General features: G+C 45.7%; 1 protein-coding gene across 5 annotated transcripts in view; it reads right to left on the reverse strand.

Annotated features, from left to right (window-relative positions):
- Positions 1 to 21149, reverse strand: part of OSBPL5 (oxysterol binding protein like 5) — a 125183-nt gene that overhangs the window by 34588 nt on the left and 69446 nt on the right. For 3 of the 5 annotated variants that reach the window (XR_013637432.1, XM_078863637.1, XM_078863636.1), the window contains exons 4-7: positions 8418 to 8501; positions 5011 to 5112; positions 2689 to 2892; positions 867 to 951 (exon numbers count right to left, since the gene is read on the reverse strand). Coding sequence is in view for 4 of the 5 variants with exons in the window: in XM_078863637.1 (XP_078719763.1) it covers positions 867 to 951; positions 2689 to 2892; positions 5011 to 5112; positions 8418 to 8501 (475 nt within the window). In the remaining variant the exon portion in view is untranslated. Of the gene's footprint in view, positions 1 to 866; positions 952 to 2688; positions 2893 to 5010; positions 5113 to 8417; positions 8502 to 12026; positions 12144 to 21149 lie in introns of those variants that run through there. The other 2 variants (XM_078863639.1, XM_078863638.1) reach the window with 2 other exon arrangements.

The raw sequence follows: 21149 nt of genomic DNA on the forward strand, positions 1-21149 counted from the left end.
TCCTTGCCTCGTATGCAGGAGGTCGAGGGTTCGATCTGGACCCTTGATGGCTCTATATTCCGGTTTTTCCCTCCACATTGAGAATAAACACGCGTTTGGAGTATTTAGCTGCTATAAATCTCCACCTGATAAGCCACTTCGTTGAGCTATCATTTGTAGCCAGGTCGCTTCTGAAAAATAACTACATAGCTCAGTGGGCCTTACCTGGAAAAATATAAATAGTTTAGAAAATCTGTCTACCGGCTCCCACTCAAGCAGACCGTGTAGAGCAAAAGCTACTGAAGCCGAACTCAGCGAGAGGTCACAAGGTCACCACGAGCAGAGCACTTGGCAAAACCCATGCCCTTGGGCCTCCAGGTCTACCACGTGCTCTTCGAGCAGCAAACCTTGTGTGTTCTCTCATTTTTCGACATTATTTGTGCAATAAAAAAAATAATTTTACAATTCATTCATAATAAAGGTTTTTGGGTTAGATTGCGTTATTTATAAATGTGTCGTAACCCTCCACCACCCGACACGGCCAAACAGTAGAAAATGTGTCACGTTTACAAAGGACAAATAGTTCACTACTTTAGCCCACTGGTGTGTTGAAGGGCGAATCAACATCATTTAAAATTTTTAGTACAACGTTTTGCTGTAATTACATCCAGCATCATCAGGAAATGTTGCCACAATGGTGAGGCCCTCCACTTGCTCCCGGTCTTAAATAGAGCAGCATGGTGACGTCATCTTTTAACCCAATCTGGTGCTCCAAGCTCTTCGATGATTCATTAAAGACGGGTTTCATGCACCGCCCATGCTTTGCAGACGCTTTTGCTGTTCGAACACATGTCCCGACGGCTGGTTGTCCGTCGAGATATACGCACCGTCAGACTCCGAGGTGGCTCGTATGATCAGGTAGCTGCTGGGGAAGGGCTGCGTTAAAGCTCCCACCGTCTCTCCTTCCGGGCCCTGGTGAGAAGTAATCGCACAGTCAACACCAGCAGCAATTGCGTACCTGTAACTAACACAAGCCACCATTTTTATTTTTGCCAGTCCACTGCCGGTTGAGGGCCTCCTCACACCGTGCGGGTTGTGCTGGAAATTTGACCGCAATTTACCCTGCTCGTCAACACGGCTTTGTTACGGCTGAGAGCATATACCTGAGAGCGTATCGCAGTACAACAATGGATATTGCTGCACCGCCCTCTGTTGCGAACCACGTAACTCTGCAAGCCGTAGCAGCTCCTGGTTGTGCGTTTGAATCCCCGACCAAAGCTCTGTCCATGCTCATCGCCGCTCAGCCTTAAAGACGGCCGCCCTCTGGGTGATTTAGTGATGGGCGCATTGTGTAGGATCTCAGACAAAAAAGGATCTATGAAAAGAGAGCAAATGAATGTTTCAAGGGCCTCCAAAGCATTGGTTGTGAAAAAAGGAGTTGACTTGTCTGGCGTTCGTTTTTGTTCAGGTTGTGTTTATAAATGCACTATGCACTGTTCCATTGTGGGGATGAAAGCTATTTTCAGACAAAAATCAATTATTCAATAAAGTGCACTTGTGTAAGCTGCAAGGAACTATGTCTACGTGCAGGAGTTAAATAAATGAAGAGATAAATATGCATATGCGCTGCATACATGATGTGTAGCAAGCACGCACCACGAGCTATTCCAGAACGCCTCATTCGAGCCCAAAACGTTGCACCTCCTGGCTTTGACATGCCTCGAAAGCACCGGTGGTGTGACCATGAACCACATCGGAAGATCAACAGGCCGATGCAGCACGTCCCCTTCATCGATGGAAAGTTAAAGACGAAAGCAACAGGAGTGCGAATGTGGCCATGCAACCCAAACTTTGGAACGTAGAATACATCACCGTAGCCTGCGCACCGCAAGGGGCCGTACATGTAGTACTTACGCATGGAGGGGGGTTAACCCAAATGCGTACGCTTGCGTATGGGGGGTCTACTGACAATGTACACATAGGAAACGTGGGGGGGGGGGGGGGGGGGGGTGAAGCCTCGATAATAATAATGCAGCCGGCGGTGGACGATCTGTTTGCTTTAACACGTTAATATTATTAATCCTTGATCGTTTCTGCGTGGATTAAATATCGGCCGTTCTATAGGATTCTGGGGGGGAGGGGTGCGTCAGGCGTACGTACGCAGGTGGGGGGGGGCGGGGGTGTAAAAAGTACGCGTGCGTACAGGGAGGGGGGGAGGGGTCAAGTTTTGACAGATTTTTGCGTACCTACTCAATGGATGGCCCCCAACAGGTTTCTTTCGTTTATTTTAGCAGGAAGGGCCTAATAAGCGCTTGGGCTATATTTCACGGGTGCCTTACGACGGTACAGATGTCATACAGCGCAGGTCTTCGTTACAATCACGGTCACATAGACCGTGATGCATACGGCAAGTATCGGTACGTGCTTTACACATTACAGGAACCCACACGCTGACGAGTGTGCCAATAGTATGGTCGACGAACGCCCACGACCTGCATGGCGTGCGGAGGCCCTCATTCGGCATTGACAAAAGGGGCCGTACAGGTACACGCTCATCAGCGGCCTGCATCCACCTTCAGCCAGTGGGGCCACATGACGACTGCTGGGTCTCCTGAACGTGCGGAGCACATATCTCTTACGGGCCGTACACTTGCACGTGGTACGTCAGGTGAGAGAATGAACAAGACAAGCCCCTATGAATATCCGCACCTTGATGGCCCAGATGGACTGGTCCAGGGGATGGAAGAGCTTGAAGCAGAAGCCGTCCTTCTTGGAGGGCCTCTCGATGATCTGGCACACATTGAGGAGCACGGTGCCCACCCACTGGCCGTGCTTGGAGCTCTTGTACAGCAGCAGCACGCCGGGCTTGAGCTCGCACCACAGCTTGGTCCAGCTCTTCAGAGAACCTCGGATCTGCGGGGCGGCAGGGCGCAATCGCCCGGCGTCAGATCTGGTCTTCGTCGTCATCGTCGGTGGCGTGGGTTGTCACCTGTTTGTGGTTTTGCTCAGGATTGTCCTCTTGTTGTATTGTCGCTGCTGTGCGAGGAAACCTGTAATTTTGTCCCGGGCAGTTAAACGTTTCTGGTTTTTTGTCAGTTGCGTAATGATACAACGTTCCGGTATTGTGAGATATTGTTAGGTCTATGATATGCTCCCATTGTGTGTACTTCAGTGGTGGCAACCCTATCATCATCATCATCATAGTCATTGTCATGGTCGTCATTAGGGATGGAACGATTCATCCTCCACTGTCCCCGATGTTTACATGAATTGTCGAGATTCAAGTTCATGGGTCAACCCAAGAATAAATTTCCTTGTGGGGAACGGTATCGCCTCTAATGGCTGCAGCGTCACTTTTAACCAAAATGCGTTCAACACATACACACTGCTAAAATATCAATACTTGCACACAATTGTATGCTTGCATCATTAGCGTATTAATCAATAATAACCAATGCATCGTTCCACCTCTAGTCATCATCATCATCACAATCAGAATCAATGTCAGCATCATTTTATGAGTGTATGTGTAGACACCTTTTTTGTCCTGAAGAGAATCTAGGTCGGGTTGCATAAACACAATTTTTAGTGAACAAAATGTCCTTAATGTATATTTATTTGGTTAAAGGAAACTACATTGTGTCTCATGAAACCTGGCTAATTTGGTGTCATTTGATGTTTTCCTTGAAATATTGGAATTTATTTTCCATGGACTCCTCTGGGAAATGTTTGAAGTAAAATAAATAACTTGAGACGGTTTACTGACAGTTTGCTGACTCCAGCGCAGATGCTTGTGAACACTGACCCAGTTCTTTCTTGCTAGGCAGGCACATTACCCAGGAATGTACAACATTACTTTCCGAAGTTTTTTTCTGCTGTCAGGATTGTCCAAAACATTGATTTATTCTTCTTATGAAAAGAAGCTTAACCCACAATTAGAAATGCATCAACACTTAAATATAATGAATACAATACTTGAGTAAGTACACAACACCAAATTGAAATTAATCTAAAGGGCCCTTTGTTACAGCTACAATAATGGATGCAAATGAGCGTGTGCTGGCAAAATGTCTCCGTGTTTCGTGAATGACATTACAAAAAACAATCCTGCTGCTGCAATGCCACAGGGGAAGGCGAGTTAAGCTACTTGAATGCCGATCAGCACAAACCTGAGAGCCCTTTACACTTTACCTCCCACTTCTTGAGAATTCAGGAGGGCACTTTTAAGCCGTGGGAGCCAAGAGGAATTAAAGTCACTCTTGCTTACAAACATGCGCTCAATCGTGTTAGCTCTCAGAAGCTAAGCAGGTGTGAGCCTGGGTAGTGCTTGGATGGGTGACCACCTTGCATCGGATCGGGGGCTACGATGTGGGCAGCAGAGGGGAATGGAGAAAGGAACATAGTTGTACTCTCATGTACTTCTATGCTCCCACATATACGCTTCTCGTCTTCGCCAACCTGCACTGACCAGCGTGGTTATTTACTGCCAATAAAACCCACACGGCAGCCCGTCATCCAGCAGTGGATTGACAAACGGGCTTTACATGGACACATAAACGGGACTTGCAAATGAGATGTTACATCTCCAGGAATTATCCAGGTGTGTGAGGATGTCCCGAATATGGAAATAAAGATCCTGCTTAACCATCTCAATCTCCTCTTCACAGGTAAAACAATATTACCATATACGCCCCCCATCTTTGGACCCAGGAGTGCTGAGTTTATACGGTGTTTTTTTCTGCAATATTTTGCTGTCTTTCTTTTCTGTTTGCACTCAGTCACATATTCACTTTAAGATGTTTTTTTGTTCATGTTTTAGTTTTTTGTTTGTTGCGGTTGCACCCGATTTAAGAGCCGAATGGCTCACAGGGCTATACCTAATAAATGAACTTGAACATGAACTTGAACTTTAATCTGCGGAGTTTATGCATGGTGAACTACCAAATGTGTTATATATATAGGCAGTTAAAGATATATAAATATAAATCACCGACATTCGTGCACAATGCTTAACGAGCTGCCTGCACCCACCTTCAGCCAGTCGGAGAGAATGACCACGGCTGGGTCTTTGAGTGTGCTGAGCATCTCTTTAGTGGCCCTCTTCTTCTCCTGCCTGTAGTTTTTCTTTTGCACCTGCGGTGAGAAGTCAGTGAGGCCCGCTGGGGGCTGCCAGGACCTGCCCCCGAAATGTTGGCCAGCACCTCACCCCCCCACCCCCTTGCTGCAAATTGCACAATACCACCTGCTTGCTTCCCGTCTCTCAGTATCGGGAGAGTTTGACAGCGGGGGCCGAACCCCCACCGCCTCTTGTCTTTGGGCACATTTCAGAGAAGGTTATGGAAAGAAAACGATTTACGTACAATAAAATAAAAAAAGTCAAAGTGATTTCCTGCTCAAACGAGCACAGAACGAGGCGGTGCTCATCTTCCGTTTACAGCCCTGAGATAAATTTTGATTTAAAGCTTTCGTGACTGCAGGGATTCATATTTTTGGTTCTTTCGGTAAAGTCACGTAGAAGGGAAATAATAAAATGATATTAATATAAAACAATACAAATTCTCACGACGTTTCGACTGCAACACAAGCAATCGTCATCAGGTGTGAAATCCACATAATTTTTATTGTTTTATATTTATATTATTTTATTATTTCCCTTCTACGTGACTTTACCGAAAGAACCGAGAATATGAAGCCCTGAGATAGTCGTGGAAATTCCACATTCCTATGGCAGGGAGGAGTATCTCTGTAGGACAACCGCTGTTGACTTCTCTACAAAATGGTACTCGTGTTATTGACCCCAGAAGGATGATGGGCTGAGTCAACCCACCAACTAGGGTTTGGACTCGCAACTGCCCGATTGGAATACGCTCAGCTCTGCCAATTGCATATGTGCAGCCCTGCAATTGCTGCCCTTAGACTTGCAAGAGACAAATTGACTCAACGTGGCACAAACAAAGTCGGAGGCCAGCATTCTCCGCTTTTTCAAGTCGAAGCAGACGAATGCGTGCATCTGACGCGATGTTTGTATCGGGTTTTCACGAATTAAAATGGTTTAAAATAAAACACGGTAACAACGTTGAACTGTGAATACCAATTGAAACTAGGTTGCTATTTCGGATTTTTTTTACGATATCGTGAACTACCAAGATAAGGACAATCTTACAAGAAAGGCTACATGGCACAAATAAGCTCTGGTAATGAAAGAAAAAGTGCCCTTTTACAAATCTTTAGCTAAATTTTATTTTTGTGACAAAGCGGAGCTCTTTATTTTTGCAGGTCACTCATTTCTAAGCAAGGCATTTAAGTCAATAGCAGGATAAATTGGGCAGGCACAGGAATTATTGCACCAGCAGCAGTGTTTGGATTGACGATCTAATTATTGATCTGTGTGCCAGTGCAACGTTTTGCAAAGTCTAGAGATACAAAGCAGCACGGTTTGCGCACAATGGAATCGTTTTTTTTCTGCAAGTCGGCAACTTACGTGTACATGCCACCGTCTAGCAACATGAATTCAAAATTACCAAATTCTGACTGCATTCTTAGAATTTCTGTGTGAATCAAAAGGTAACAGTTTGGCCTGATGTGTGTGAGTATTATTAACTGGCAGATTGCATGAGGTTATTTGGGCTTTAAATAGTTTAGTAATTTTAAACCGACCTATCCATGATGAAATTCCATGAATAACTATCCATTTACTACATGTGGAAACATGATTGCATACTTTTCGATTTAAAGCTTTCGTGACTGCAGGGATTCATCTTCTTGGTTCTTTCGGTAAAGTCACGTAGAAGGGAAATCATATAATAATAAAAATAAAACATAATAAAATAATTCTCACGACGTTTCGGCCACAACGCAAGCAGCCGTCCTCAGGTGAAGACCAGGTCTGTCGGGGAGACAGCGTCTCATTCAGACGCTCTCATTCAGACGCTGTCTCCCCGACAGACCTGGTCTTCACCTGAGGACGGCTGCTTGCGTTGTGGCCGAAACGTCGTGAGAATTATTTTATTATGTTTTATTTTTATTATTTTATTATTTCCCTTCTACGTGACTTTACCGAAAGAACCAAGAAGATAATTGCATACACTGCAATTGCTTTGTGAAGCTACTGCAGGTGGGAGGACCTCGACTAGAGTGAGCTGTGGACCAGAGTGAGCTCTGGAAAGCTTCCCTAGAGGATATTTTGACCACACTGAAGTAGTTGGGGAGCACCCACACTTTACCCCACCACATGTGGTCTGTTGATCAACTGTATAGACTGTATTAGACATCAATGAAAAAAACACAGTTGAATACGACTTTCAATTGATAGTGCGTAAATGTTCAGGTTTTTTTTCACACTTTACGTATTATTATTATTCACATATAGTATAAACGTCTTGCGTTGAAAACACAGCTTGTTACGATTCAGGCGTAAAGGCTTAACACGTTTAAGCGTCGACACCTCTCTACGATCATTCCCAGGATCAGTAAAGATAATTCTGTCCCTGCAGGGCGTTTGCGAATTACATTCCCTACTCTTTCCACAGATGATTTTTCACACAGGCGGGCGGGTGCGGGGGGGTGTGAGAGAGAGAGGAATGTGGAAGGGGGGGGGTCGGATCTCGGGCAGTAGTTGAAGAGGTTAAAAGGACAATGTAAATGCGCGTGGCGTGAGAAATCACGAACTGGCGCGCGCGTGGCTGCAGCACCGCCGACCAATCGTGACGTCCCTTTCCCCGTTAACGTGTCAATGGGGAGGCCGCCTTTACGTTCGGGAACGAGGAGCAATTTGGACTTATAACTTTGGTGACTGCAGGAAATTCACATTCTATGGTTCTTTCGGTAAAGTCACGTAGAGAGAAAAAAAATATGTAATGAAATAAAAAAAATGATAATAGAGTGAATAAAAAATTGCATTTGTATTATTATATTGTTATTCTTTTGTCTATCTACGTGACTTTACCGAAAGAACTATAGAATAAAAAAAACGAGGAGCGACTTTAGCGCTGACAGGCTGCACTCGCTCGCCCCTTCCCTTGCCGTGGAGAAGGGTTGCCCTCCGAATCGTCGAGCCGCCGGCCGGCCGGACGCTCTCCATGCACAACAACGACAACAACAACAACAACCGCCATTCGCCCACCTAAGTAGTGGTGACGTCACCACGACGTTTGAGCCAGGCTAGGTGCACTTTAAGTGCCACGTGAGGTGTCGAACGCCCGCTGGAAGGAGGTCACGGGACAGACCCAGCAGGTGCCACACGGGTCGACTGACTGAGACGACTGCCCCGATGCACCACCCGTGCCCCCTACTGTGCCAACTTTGCTGCGTTTTAGCCGCCCGGCGCTCCGCTCGTTGTTGTGAGCGTCGCTCCTCTCTACCTCCAACCGCGCACGGGGCCACTGACGGAACGCGCTTGCACGGTCGAGTCGGCGGCGGCCTCGGTCACGGCCACTTACTTTGAGGGTCTCCTTCTTGGTGAGCTTCTGGTGTGAGGGTGTGCTGCTCTCCTTCTCGAGCGCATTGTACAGCTTAGACTCGGACTGCGGAACGGACAGAGAGGGTCTTGAGTGTTGAGTCGATGATTTGTTAGAACTGTTTTTTGCGTTTTAGTTTGTCGCCCTCTCCCCTACCCCGCGCACCTCCGATTAGCGCGGTTGGCTACGTACGGTGCGAACGAAGTTCAATATACATACATACAACATACGTTTACACAGATGACGGTCCCGTTTAGCCAGTTGTCCGGCTATTTTACACGGGAGATGCGCGGTGCGTGAGCACAGCAGCAACGACAAAACAAAAACCATCAACGTTGCAGAGAACGAATACATGTTGCTTCGGGAATTATTCACAATTAACAAATTGAACAAAACACAAGCGAATAACAAACAAACAAATAACTGTGCCAATACGGTTTAATACGAGAGCAAGAGGCACCAGAAAAGGTTCTGGACAGGTGCAAGTCACCCAACGTGAATTGAGATACTGCAACGGCAGTGGTGTTCAAGCACAAACAACAACAACAGCTGCAGCAACACCTTAATCCATTGAAATCGATTCCTGGGCTCAAATTACTACGCATCGAACCGATGGGTGTGAGAATTAATTATTCAAGCGCCGTGCAAATGTACGTGCAACATCATCCGGCAATTGATGGCACAGGCCGTCAGCTAATTAATTTCTTCTGGTGATGCCCTCCCGTGATCTTGATGGGCAGCAGTTTACTCTGTGCTCCCCTGTTCTGCTCCACGGTTGCAAATGTTCCATGCTAAGTGTTGCAGGTGTAAACGATATGCTATTATTAGATGTTAAAATGATATGCAATGTTTGTAGGTGAAAATTATACGCTATTATTAGAGGTGCAAATTGCATGATATTATTACAGTTGCAGATGATATGCTGCTATTATCATTATTATGACATTTAGTCGCAAATAATTTACGAGATCATATAAATGGGGACACAACAAATAAGAAATAATGCAAACGAGATGGCAAAAGGTTAACGCACAAAATTGTTATTGAAGTTAATTGCGATGCAGAAGCTTGACATACTCACCAATCACTCGGGAATCGCGACATATCTTACCACAGCCCCCACCTCACCGGCTATCCGGGCACTTTGCCTTCCTATGGTCTCATCTTGGCTTAGTTCAGACTTTCTCCAGCGAAACGATCCACATCAGAAGACCTTTTCATCAAGTTAAAGGTCTGAACCCAGGAAAGATTCCAGTTTGACCGTGCCTCTCCATAACTCTGACATCAAACCGCCAAAGGGCGTCCAAGATTCTGAAGTCGACATCGACTGCACCCCCCAACCCCCTAGAGATTGATAAAGTGTCACTATTCGCAATAAATATTCTGTTAAAGAATCAATTTTTCTCATTGCGAACCCATTATATTTACAACATAACTACTCAGAAAACTATGCCTTACACACGCAATTTAATGCGTGCAATTTTGAGATTAAGAAATTGTATTAATTGGTTCGATGCATTCATTATTCCTCACCCCCCCCCCCCCTAATAATATACACGTAGGCTAAAGTGTCTGCACGGTGGTTAGCGCACAATGTTGCAAACCCAAATTCCTGACCACGGCCATCATCAGTGCCGAGTGAGTTCCACATCGGTCTTGGGGCCTCTCCTGCACCAACCCGCACTCACCAGGGCGGTGAAGTGCGGTCAAACAAACCTCCATGACCGACACGGCCCGGGGGAGGTTTTCATTCGTCATTGGATTGACCACGGGGGCTACGCACGGAGAGCGTTCACGGCCGAGACGAATGTTCTCGGCAGTGACCTACCTCCAGGCAACTGCGCTGCATCGGTCACACTCGAGGGAGTGGGAAATGGTGGGGAGGCGTTGTGCGGTGGTACCACGAGCTCGTTTTAACGAGAGCCCGAAGGTTGCAAGTTTTTTTTTATCGTGCGCAGACACCGCATTGCCATTGCGGATTCTCATCTCTCGGCCTGATTTGCTCCGTTTTCCTCCCACACCCCCCCCCCCCAAACATATTTTACTTACAATGCACGTCGGGGTGAGTTATATTTTGTATCTGGCAAGTCTCGTGCAATTTGTCTTCACCTGTTTAACACGTAGGCTTTCGTGAGCAATGTTGTCCATAAGCAAGTTCTTTTTTGTGTGTGTGGGTGAGATCGAGTAAATATTAAATGTGTCGTTAACCCGCCACCACCCGACACGCGAAGAAGCGTGGAGAGATACGCGCTTGGAATTGAAAGACAAAAATGGGAACACGTGGATGAGAGCACATGCTAAAGTAAGAGACATCGCATTGTGTGTTTGGAAAAGTGAGTTTACTCGGGAGAAGCACGTCGCTATTAGGGATGATGGTCAGCGGTCGAGAAGAGTGACTGAGTGGCAGTCAAAGGAGGGAGCGGTGATGGAGCGATGAAAGTAGCTCATGTGCACGTGCTCTGTACACGTGCTAGATCGTGATACATTGCAGCGGGAGGCCTTCCATCCAGCAGTGCAAAGAGCATGGTTGATTATTACTATGGTGAAGGCAGTGTTAATGGTGAACGTGGTGAATTGATATTTTTTTAAATTTATGTTTGTGCCCCACTCTCAATGTATGTCTTCGCATTATTGCTTAATTATCAGTCAATGCCTCATTTCATTTCCCTCCCGAATTGCACCTTCTCTCTCGCTCTAACTCCCCTTTCTCCTGTTTCTCCACCGCCTCTGTTTCCTCCCATCATCATTGTTTACACTCGTAATTCCTGGCCATGACACGTGACTATATACCTGGCATATGTCCAGATATAAACCAATTGGGTAAAAATGCATATGAGTTAAATGGTCAAAACTGAATGTACAGCTTAGTTTTGTCCAAGCACACAAAAGATCCCACCCGATCACAAACTCCTGAATATATGCATTGTGAAGCATGCTCTTTACACAATTGTAAATCATTGTTAACGAATGCACTCTTATGGGCAGACGCACAATTCACAATACACTCAGATTACATTAACATTGTTTCCAAAGTCAGCAATAATATGTTCCATTGAAAAGCTCAGATGTTGAAGATGTGCAGTTAAACACTTTTATAATGCACCCTTATTGCACGGCCCATTGCCAGTTACATCATGTATTGCGTTTGCACAGGCCTTATATAAATATCTGACAGCCAGTACATTCATCAAAATCATTACGTAGCCTTGATTTATTGTCTTTAAACATAGACGAAGATAAAGATCCCCTGTACAGCCTAGAGACACTATTGAGGAATGTTCTGTTAGCGAGCACCTATGAAGGCCAGTACGTCAGTGTCTTTGTCTTTCCTAGTGCCAATTGATGTTCACACACCGTGCCATGTACTCATTTAAGTCTGAGTCAACCTAGGTGGAGGCCCAGGACCGGTTCAAATATTCGCCACCGATGTTGGCCATGGGCGGGAATCGAACTCGCGTTATCAGGTTCGCAGCGCAGGGCGCTGACCACTACGATCCCGTTCCCCACATTTAACCACGGACACACGCGCGCGCACAAATAGATTACGGTGCAAATGTGTGGCGCAAAAAAATACCAAAGCGTAACGCTCACCAAAAGTGGAGTTAGGACCATGCTTCGCACACAGACCTGGGAAGGAGGTGCGTCGCGGAACGCATTTACAAACGCTGCTGCGGCATCGGCAGCGGCAGCAGCAGCAGCACCACAGGAGCCTGGGCTTGGCGTTACGCTGGCCGTGAAGAATGCGTAGACGCTAGAAAAGCAGCGTAGGCGTGCGCGAGACGCCCCGCCTGCTCAAGGGTGGGGTCGGCGGTGGGATACGCCGCGCTACGAAGACGCGAATACCCGGAGACAAACGCGAGCTTCTTGTGTGCTCGCGAGCGGATGCGAAGCTGCTGCCCTTCGTGTCTTGCCGTCCTCTCGACCTGCCTCCCTGCCTCCCTCCCTCCCTCTCGCCGGGATCGCCGGCTCGGTCGGATTGTGTCGGTGAACAGCGAGTCCCGCGGAACGTTCTGGCTTTGCGGCATCCAATGAAATTATATTTTAAAAAAACCTCCGCTGCTACCTCCGGTGATGAATTGATCACGACACCCGCAGACATCGTAAGCTGGAGATTGGATGCATTGCCCCCTTTTTTTCGACGATAAATTATCTAAATTCTGGCACAACAGCCCGTAGATGTAAATGCATATTTGAATTTCAGTGTGCAAAAATGTGTACGATACATTATGCATAGTTTGTGATTTAGAATATAAAAGTGTCGTGCGTCTTTGTCATTGGAATAATAATTTGCATCACACTGCGAGTCATAGACAAATATAAAGGTGCAGCGCTGCAATTTCTTGTTCTCACCACCGCTACTGCTGGAAGGGCTTCCCCTTGCAGGGGTGAGGAACCTTTTTTCTGCCAAGGGCCATTTGGATATTTATAACATCATTCGCAGGCCATACACAATTATCAACTAAAAAATTAGCCTGTTATATTTGGTCAAACATTTAATTAACTCACCCCTAATGTGATGGCTGGAACTGCTTCTCTTTGGTGAGGCGTGTGATGTTAGCTGGTATATTGCTTCTCGCAACTGCTTTTCCAGGTTTGCTCCTAGATTTATTGAATTTCGAGTCCCGCCTGTGGTAGCCTTGGCAGGGCCACACCAAATGATTTTGCGGGCCTCATACGGCCCGCGGGCCGGACGTTCCCCACCCCTGCTTTCGAGGCAGCTCGAGAGATTCCTCCTCTCGTGGCTATTTTGGCCCTCCTCTTCGACGCTGGTGGCAAGTGGTGACACTTAAACGCCACCACACACTCGACCTGCTGCTGAATTGACCAACCCGTGGCGCGCCCATTTATGCAGCTGGGCGGACAGAGGCAAGGGAATTTGAGAACATTTGCAGCTCGTTTCAACTGCCGTGGCAAGAGATTTAACCGCAGACCTCTGGACTGCAAGTCCAACGGGTGCCATGCTCGCGACTGCTATGGAGAAACAAAACATCGTGAACTTGGGAATAACAAAACAGCATTGCACGAGAGAATCTCGGGAGACGCAAATTGAGTTGAGCGCTGCCGCAATTACTCATACGAGCAGAGAGGACGCTTTGATCTGACCCGAATCCCACTGTGTCACAACAATTGCCAATGAAAGACCCATAGAATATGAATTCTTGCAGTCACGAAAGCTTGAACTTAAGATTGAACCTACTCTTTTCTTTCCACCTGAAGAAGACAGCTTGTGTTGCGATCGAAACGTCGTGGCTTTTTTTGCTTTTACTTTTGATTTCTGTTTTCTATCTTACGTGACTTTACCGAAAGAACCAAGAATATTTAACAATGTGTTGCACTTTTTTTTCTTCTTGGTTCTTTCGGTAAAGTAACGTAGAAGGGAAGTAATAAAATAATAAAAATAAAACATAATAAAATAATTCTCACGACGTTTCGGCTACAACGCAAGCAGCCGTCTTCAGGTGAAATGTGTTGCACTGATTTTTACCGAACCAATTGGCACACGGCATTCAACTCCACCAGCTGCGCATGTTGGCACGAACCTCGGTTCTCAGCTCGCTGATTTTCACGTCGGGAATCGAACGAGCGGTCGCTCGGTTCCTCGCAGAGTGCGCAACGACTGACTGCGCCACCCTCCCCCCAGCCGTCATGCCAGTGTCAAGTTGCCGACGCAGTGCGTTTACTTTCCTTATCACGACAGCCGTTATGTAACGTATTAACGTGTGGGGGGGGGGGGGGTGCTGCTGTTGCCTGAAATGTTTTTTTTGCGACGGGCCACAACACAAGGACGGCTTCTTGCGTTGTGGCCGAAACGTCGTGAGAATTATTTTATTATGTTTTATTTTTATTATTTTATTATTTCCCTTCTACGTGACTTTACCGAAAAAACCAAGACACAAGCACGGCTGCTTGTGTTGTGGCCGAAACGTCGTGAGAATTTTATTTTATTATGTTTTATTTTTATCATTTTATTATTTCACTTCTACGTGACTTTACCGAAAGAACCAAGAAGATGACTTCCAGATTTGAAACTTTCGTGACTGCAAGGATTCATATTCTTAGGTTTTTTCGGTAAAGTCACGTAGGTAAAAAAATGCAAAAATTTAAATTAATAACAGTAAAATAAAAAGAAAATATATTTTTTATTTTACTTTTATTAATTTGAATTTTTTTACCTACGTGACTTTACCGAAAAAAAACCTAAGAATAAGATGACTTCCGATTGTCACTAAACATTCCCGGTAAGAGAATGAAAGAGCGCGGCGCGCACACAACGCAACACAACGCGTGCCTTCTGGGAGAAAGAAACCCGCCGTGCGACGTGTCAGAGCCGCTCACTGCGCATGACTTGGCAACGCTTGGCCGCTCGGAACACTGAGAGAGCCGCCCTGCCTCCTTGGCAGACCCGTCACGCGGAAAGACGTTCAATTGAAACACAGATGGGCGAAACGGTGAAATGGACAGACTCTGAATTCGGTAAAGTCACGTAGGTAGAAATAAAATACAACTTTATACCCACGTGACTTTACCGAAATAACCAAAGAGTATGGACTCCTGCAGTCACGAAAGCTTCAAATCGAGATTAGACTCTGAATTACTGACCATTAATATGCAGTGTAGTGCTGTTGCCACGACGGAATGGTTAGCAGCACACTGGACTTGCGATCTCGAGTTCACTGGTTTGATTTCCCGCCGCGGCAATTGAAAGAGTTTCTTTAATCACATTTAGTCGATTAGGTACTCGCCCCGCTTCCAAGGATATCCTCCCAACGTGGAAGAGTAGGCCAAAAAATATCTTCTAGATAGGTTCTGCACAACGCCCTTCTCGTGTAGGTCCTTCCGCCGACAGTGGAGTGAGCAAGCTATTTCAGGGCTGCACCTTTATCATTATTTAAATGCAGTTCCTATCACCCAATCGCCCAGAATGCACCCTTGTCTTGTCAAATCTCGGTAGCTAGGCAGGGGCGAGCCTGGATTGTGCTCGGGTAAGGAACCGCCATGCATCATAGGTGTTATAGGCTGCTGCAGGGGCTATGCATTGGGCAGCAGAGGGCAGTGTAGCAAACCCCATTGTTTTTACTGTCGCAGTACTGTGTTTCGTTACTCGCACATCTAATCATTCGTCTGCATCATCCATGCATACAGTTGTCATTCATCACCTAAAGATTTGGTGGCGGATTGGGGAGAGGCCTTCATCCAGCAGTAGATTGGCCATGGCTGATGATGACACAAAAATGAGGTTTTCATTCAGCCTGAATTTGTCATAAACTCCATCTGCCCCCCCCCCCCCCAAATTTTCATAATCTTCTTAAATATCACGTAATTCATCTGTGCTAACAATCCAATATAGTTTAATTAGGAAGTCTTTCAATACCCAACGGAACATTGTATTTGTAAAGCAATGGAACAACATGGACTGTATGAATATTCATAACCACTCTTAATGGTCACCTCAGTTTGACCCGAGATGCTGATGACATTTCATTTTTTTCCGCAAGCGCACGGAAGCCCTGGGGAAGCCAATGTGATTAAAGTGTAATTCTAAGGTCAAACAATTTCAAGGGAAATTACATAACCTGACAAAACTTTGTCTGAGGATGAGCCGGGGGTATGGTGAATGTCTGCAAGGGTTTGCGATGCGACTTGCATCACTTCATGGAGTCATAGCACGTCCAGTGAGGATTCACGTCCCCAGCAAATTTGATGATCCGTCACAATTTGGCATCATGATGCGATCCAATAATTACTTCTTCACGAGTCTTATGAATAGCATCTCACAGGCTACAATTTGTCATTTGTCCTGTCGTATTTGTACAGTGCTGTGCAGTTTCAGCCTTTAGTCTTAATTACTTGTATTTTATATAACTTGCGCACAGTACATTGAAAACAATCTATTTTCATTTGCACTTTTAATGTATGTGCCCTAATCATAATGATACTTTGTAAAAGAAAACATCAACGCAGTGATTATTTGCTTAATCACCCTGAAGGGTCGTAGGAGGGCAAAGGTCAAGGCTGACAGGGTGAGGGACAGTGCCGGATTATCCTCGTAGCAAAAGTGCTACGGACCCCGCACTTTTAAGGGCCCCGCGCTAAATGCTTTCAAGCTCGTCTCAATTCCGGTTCAGTGATTCTGCACTTGCTCGATTACTATATTACTATACTGCTTTAAACTTTTATGAACGACTGGGTGTTTAAGGTTAGCGATTTTTCGTATTATCTGGCCGTATAGCAAATGAAAAAATATAATGATTGTACTATGCAAGTAAAAAATTTCGTTTGAATATTGCCGTGTTTTTTTAAATTAGGGCCCCTTTATAACATATGCTACAGGCCCCGCACTAACTTCACCCGGCACTGGTGAGGGACGCTGAGCCCTTGGAGCCGCATGGCTCATGGGGTATGGGGACCAAACATTGCCAGGCCTTGCCGCTGTATCTTGGACAGAACTGGGCCATTCTTGGGTCAGCCCCCAAAGGTCGTGGAGACGAGGCAAGTGAGACGGCGAGTGCCTCAAATCTGAGCGGGTGGCTGAGCCCCAATGCACTTAGGCTGCGCCGCAGGCACGGGATCTGTGATTCCGCGCCAGTGCCTCAGAGCGCAAAAAGTGACAAATGAGCCTCGTTTTTTGGTCGGTACGTTACGAGGGCGAGGGCGGCGCTGTTTGGATGCAAGTGAGGATGGATGGCGCACTTAGCAAACGCGTCTCGCACACCCGCGCCAGCATCGCCAATGCTGCCGTGATGTGGGGGAAGTTCACTTTGCGGAGTGAGTCGGGCACTGCTCCGTTTTTCGCCCCGCCGTCTCTGACGCGTAAATGGTCTGGTGGTGTATATTCTTAGGTTTTTTCGGTAAAGTCACGTAGGTAATAAATTAAAATTAAAAATAATAAAAGTGAAATAAAATAAAAAAATCACGACGTTTCGGAGGCAACACAAGCTTCCGTCGTCAGGTGGAGCCGTCACAGCACGATTGCTGTATCTCTTATTGCTGTATCAAGTAAGAGATACAGCAATCGTGCTGTGACGGTTCCACCTGAAGACGGAAGCTTGTGTTGCCTCCGAAACGTCGTGATTTTTATTTTATTGTACTTTTATTAATTTAAATTTTAATTTTTTACCTACGTGACTTTACCGAAAAAACCTAAGAATATGAATCCTTGCAGTCACGAAAGCTTCAAATCTAGGTCTGGTGGTATTCGTGCAATCTTTGGGGGTGACGGGACACAACAGACTGCACGGTGTGGATTGAGGCCAGAGCATCGCAATCACCGTCGCCGTACACGCCACATGGGAAGCGCAGAATAAGCCACGGGGCATGGCTTTCTCACGGATATTGAATCGTTCGCTCAACAGAGTTGCGCATTTCCCGTCACAGCGATGCGATGTGCATTGGTCAGGAGGGTGATACGGCACAGTGGAGATTTCTCTGAAGTAACGACGAGACTGGTTTTGAATGGCATTGATGGTTAGTAGTGAGCAGTGGGTTTTTGTTACCAGGTAAGAGTTGACTGTACTACCGAACAGACACTTTATGTCACAATACAATTCTAATAGTGTCATAAACAGGACTCATCAAGTCGCAATTAGCAACATGCAAATATCAGTATAATACAAGATATCAATGCAGTGCAGGTACAGGTTATATGCACCGTGTATATTTTTTCCTCACCCCCAGGTGTATTGCGATAGTTCGACTGGCATCATCTCATGAGGCTAAGCGTTCATTTGGAACACTCCGTGTTATAGAACGGCCCGCAGAAGCAGGTATTGCAGTACTGCCAAGATATCTTTAAGTTGCTTGTGATACGGAGTGTTACACTCTTCCATGTGCCCTGCAATAGCTGTGTGTATTTTGTCGAGCTGCAAAAAAGAAAATGGACCCAATTTCAAAGCGGTATATTTCACGATGCCAACATGTTGCAATTACACAAAAAGTTATAAACGGTTTAATGAGTTATCAAGTTTTATTAACCATTTTATAAATGCTCTATGTGCCCTCCACCTGCTGTACGGACAACATCGAGACGATAGTTGAATTCGTCCCAAACGCCTCTCAAAGTGTCTTCTTCCACTGAAGTCACCGCTGCCGTGATTCTGTTTTTGAGGTCATCCAGATTAGTCGCTAATGGTGGCACAAAAACAACACGGCCTTTGACGTATCCCCACAAGAAAAGCCGCAGGGTGTGGTGATGTCTGGGGATCTTGGGGGCCAGGAGTGTAGCGCCAAGTCTTGGGGTCCCGTGCGACCTCTCCAACGTTGAGGCAGCGCGTCTCGCGAATGACTGAGGCCAGGGGCTGTTTGTGCGCTGGGAGAGGCATCTAGCTGTGATCATTTGAACCTCTATGCCCCGCCCTCTCTATGCCCCGCCCTCTCTATGCCCCGCCCTCTCTATGCCCCGCCCTCTCTATGCCCCGCCCTCTCTATGCCCCGCCCTCTCTATGCCCCGCCCTCTCTATGCCCCGCCCTCTCTATGCCCCGCCCTCTCTATGCCCCGCCCTCTCTATGCCCCGCCCTCTCTATGCCCCGCACTTTCAAGTGGTAAGAGTTTCATTCATGGGCGGTTCGTGGTTGCAGAGATATAGCGATTTCACATCGGGTCCATCTCTTTTAAACACACTGTATACCCCAAAATTCAGTGAAGAAGCAAATGTAATACGTTTCAATGTAAGGGCATTCATTGGTGGAACATGCTGAGATCATTCACTCACTACACTTGAAAAACCAGTGTAATCATGGGTGGCTGACACCTGGATTCAAACCCAGGATTTCCTCAGTGCACGAACTCCTGAGCCACACGGACACCTCACAGGTAACACTGTATTTCTCTATATACTGTATATGTATAACATGTTTAGATTCCAATTACATCATTGGTGAATTCACACACAATGGAGGTGGGGGATATACATGGTTAGGTTCAATACTATTATTCTAAAAACTATAAAGATGTTTTTATTTTACCAGGCAAGGCCGACTGAGCTGTATTGCTCTTTTTCAGAAGCGACCTGGCCACAAACAATAGTTCAACAAAGTGGCTTGTCATGTGGAAACGTATCGCAGCCAAATAGTCTAAACGCAGACTTCTAAATGCGGAGGGATAAAGCGGAGGACCCGGAGAAAAATCCACGGGGAGAGAGACATGCAAACTTCAAATATACAACAGGCGCCAGGGTCGGGATTGAACCCACGACCTCCTGGATATCGGGCGAGGTAGTTAACATCTCGCCACCGTGGTGAGATTCAACAGGCTTTACTGAAAATTTTTGGCTGTAAAATTGACAAGTTACCTTTAGTTGAAAAGTGTTTTATATTTTTGTAAAATATGTTTTGTGAATCAAATTTTTTTGTATAATAATCATATATGGACTGTGTGTTATGACGTTCAAATACCCAGTATACAAGGACGTCCCTACATTATCTCATATTGAAATAAAATAAACAAATACTGTGAGGCATTAATGTCTATCACTTTAAAATGCATTGCATCATGCATGGCTATATTAGAATAATGAACTTTTCCATTACAAATTCATTTCATTGTGTGTTTATTGACTTTTACAGTGTAGCCTCATACTTAAGCCAGCTATTATTTAATATAATTTATGTATTTTATCATAAGCCATTGTGTGTGATTATTATTTAACGTCGAGTGTGATGGTCTTCTCCTCTCAGGTCATTGAGTAATGAGACATTTAATTTGACTCGGTTTTGTTTTCTCGAGATCCTTTTCTTATTCCCCCCCCCTCTCCACACATCCGGAACAAAAAATAAATCTCCAGCGTTCGAACTGAGCGCAACGCGGTGTGGTACAAAGAGATAACGGAGAACAAGCAGAAGGTAACTTGATGCCCCTGAACTGTCAATATCGATTGGACAATCCAGCAGTTAATGTGCAGCGTACGGATACATGGCATCCCAGAGCAGTTTGTCAAAATGCAAGAAGGTATCACCCGTGAAACATATTTTTAAATCCTTTATATTAAGTTCGCTTGCTTGCTTGCGTGCTTGCGTGCTTGCTTGCTTGCTTACGACCGTGCAAATCTTTCGGTCGTTTTTTAACCCACTTCCCGTGATCCAATCGAGCTGACATTTTGCACACAGACTCGTTGTGCGTGACAATTTATTTTCGTGAATTTTTTTCCCAAAATGTAACACTGTTTAGGGAAAAATAAATAAATATTTAATTACCAATTGCTTAATGGTGGCAGACAATCATCTGACCCATAGGTGGCAGCCATCTCAGGCCAGAGGACGAGAGGACTCTAGCCGCCCGTTTCATGATGACGCAAATGTTGACTAACCACATGGCATGAAATCCCTGCCCCCACGCTGTACAATGGAGACTATTTGTAGAGCAGTTAAATTGAAGCCGCCAGGTTCTTGAAAGTGGTAAAACGGGTCAACGCTAGTGCCCTCGGGAATATACGGGGCATGTCAAGAGGTGATCTTACATATAAAGGATTTATAGTGAAAAACTTTGTTTTCACGGGTTAATTTTTTATTTGACCAGCTAAGTCCCACTGAGCTGTACAGCTCTTTTTCAGAAGCGACCTGGCCACAAATGATAGCCCAATGAAGTGACTTATCATCTGTAAATGTACGGCGGGCGAATACTCTAAACGCTTGTTGTTGTTTTTAAATGTGGAGGAAAAACGGGAGGACGAGGAGAAAAATCCACGCGACCACACGGAAACTCTAAATATACAGCAGCAA

Source organism: Lampetra fluviatilis, chromosome 16, assembly GCF_964198595.1.
Source record: "Lampetra fluviatilis chromosome 16, kcLamFluv1.1, whole genome shotgun sequence".
NCBI classification, from domain to species: Eukaryota; Metazoa; Chordata; class Hyperoartia; order Petromyzontiformes; family Petromyzontidae; genus Lampetra; species Lampetra fluviatilis.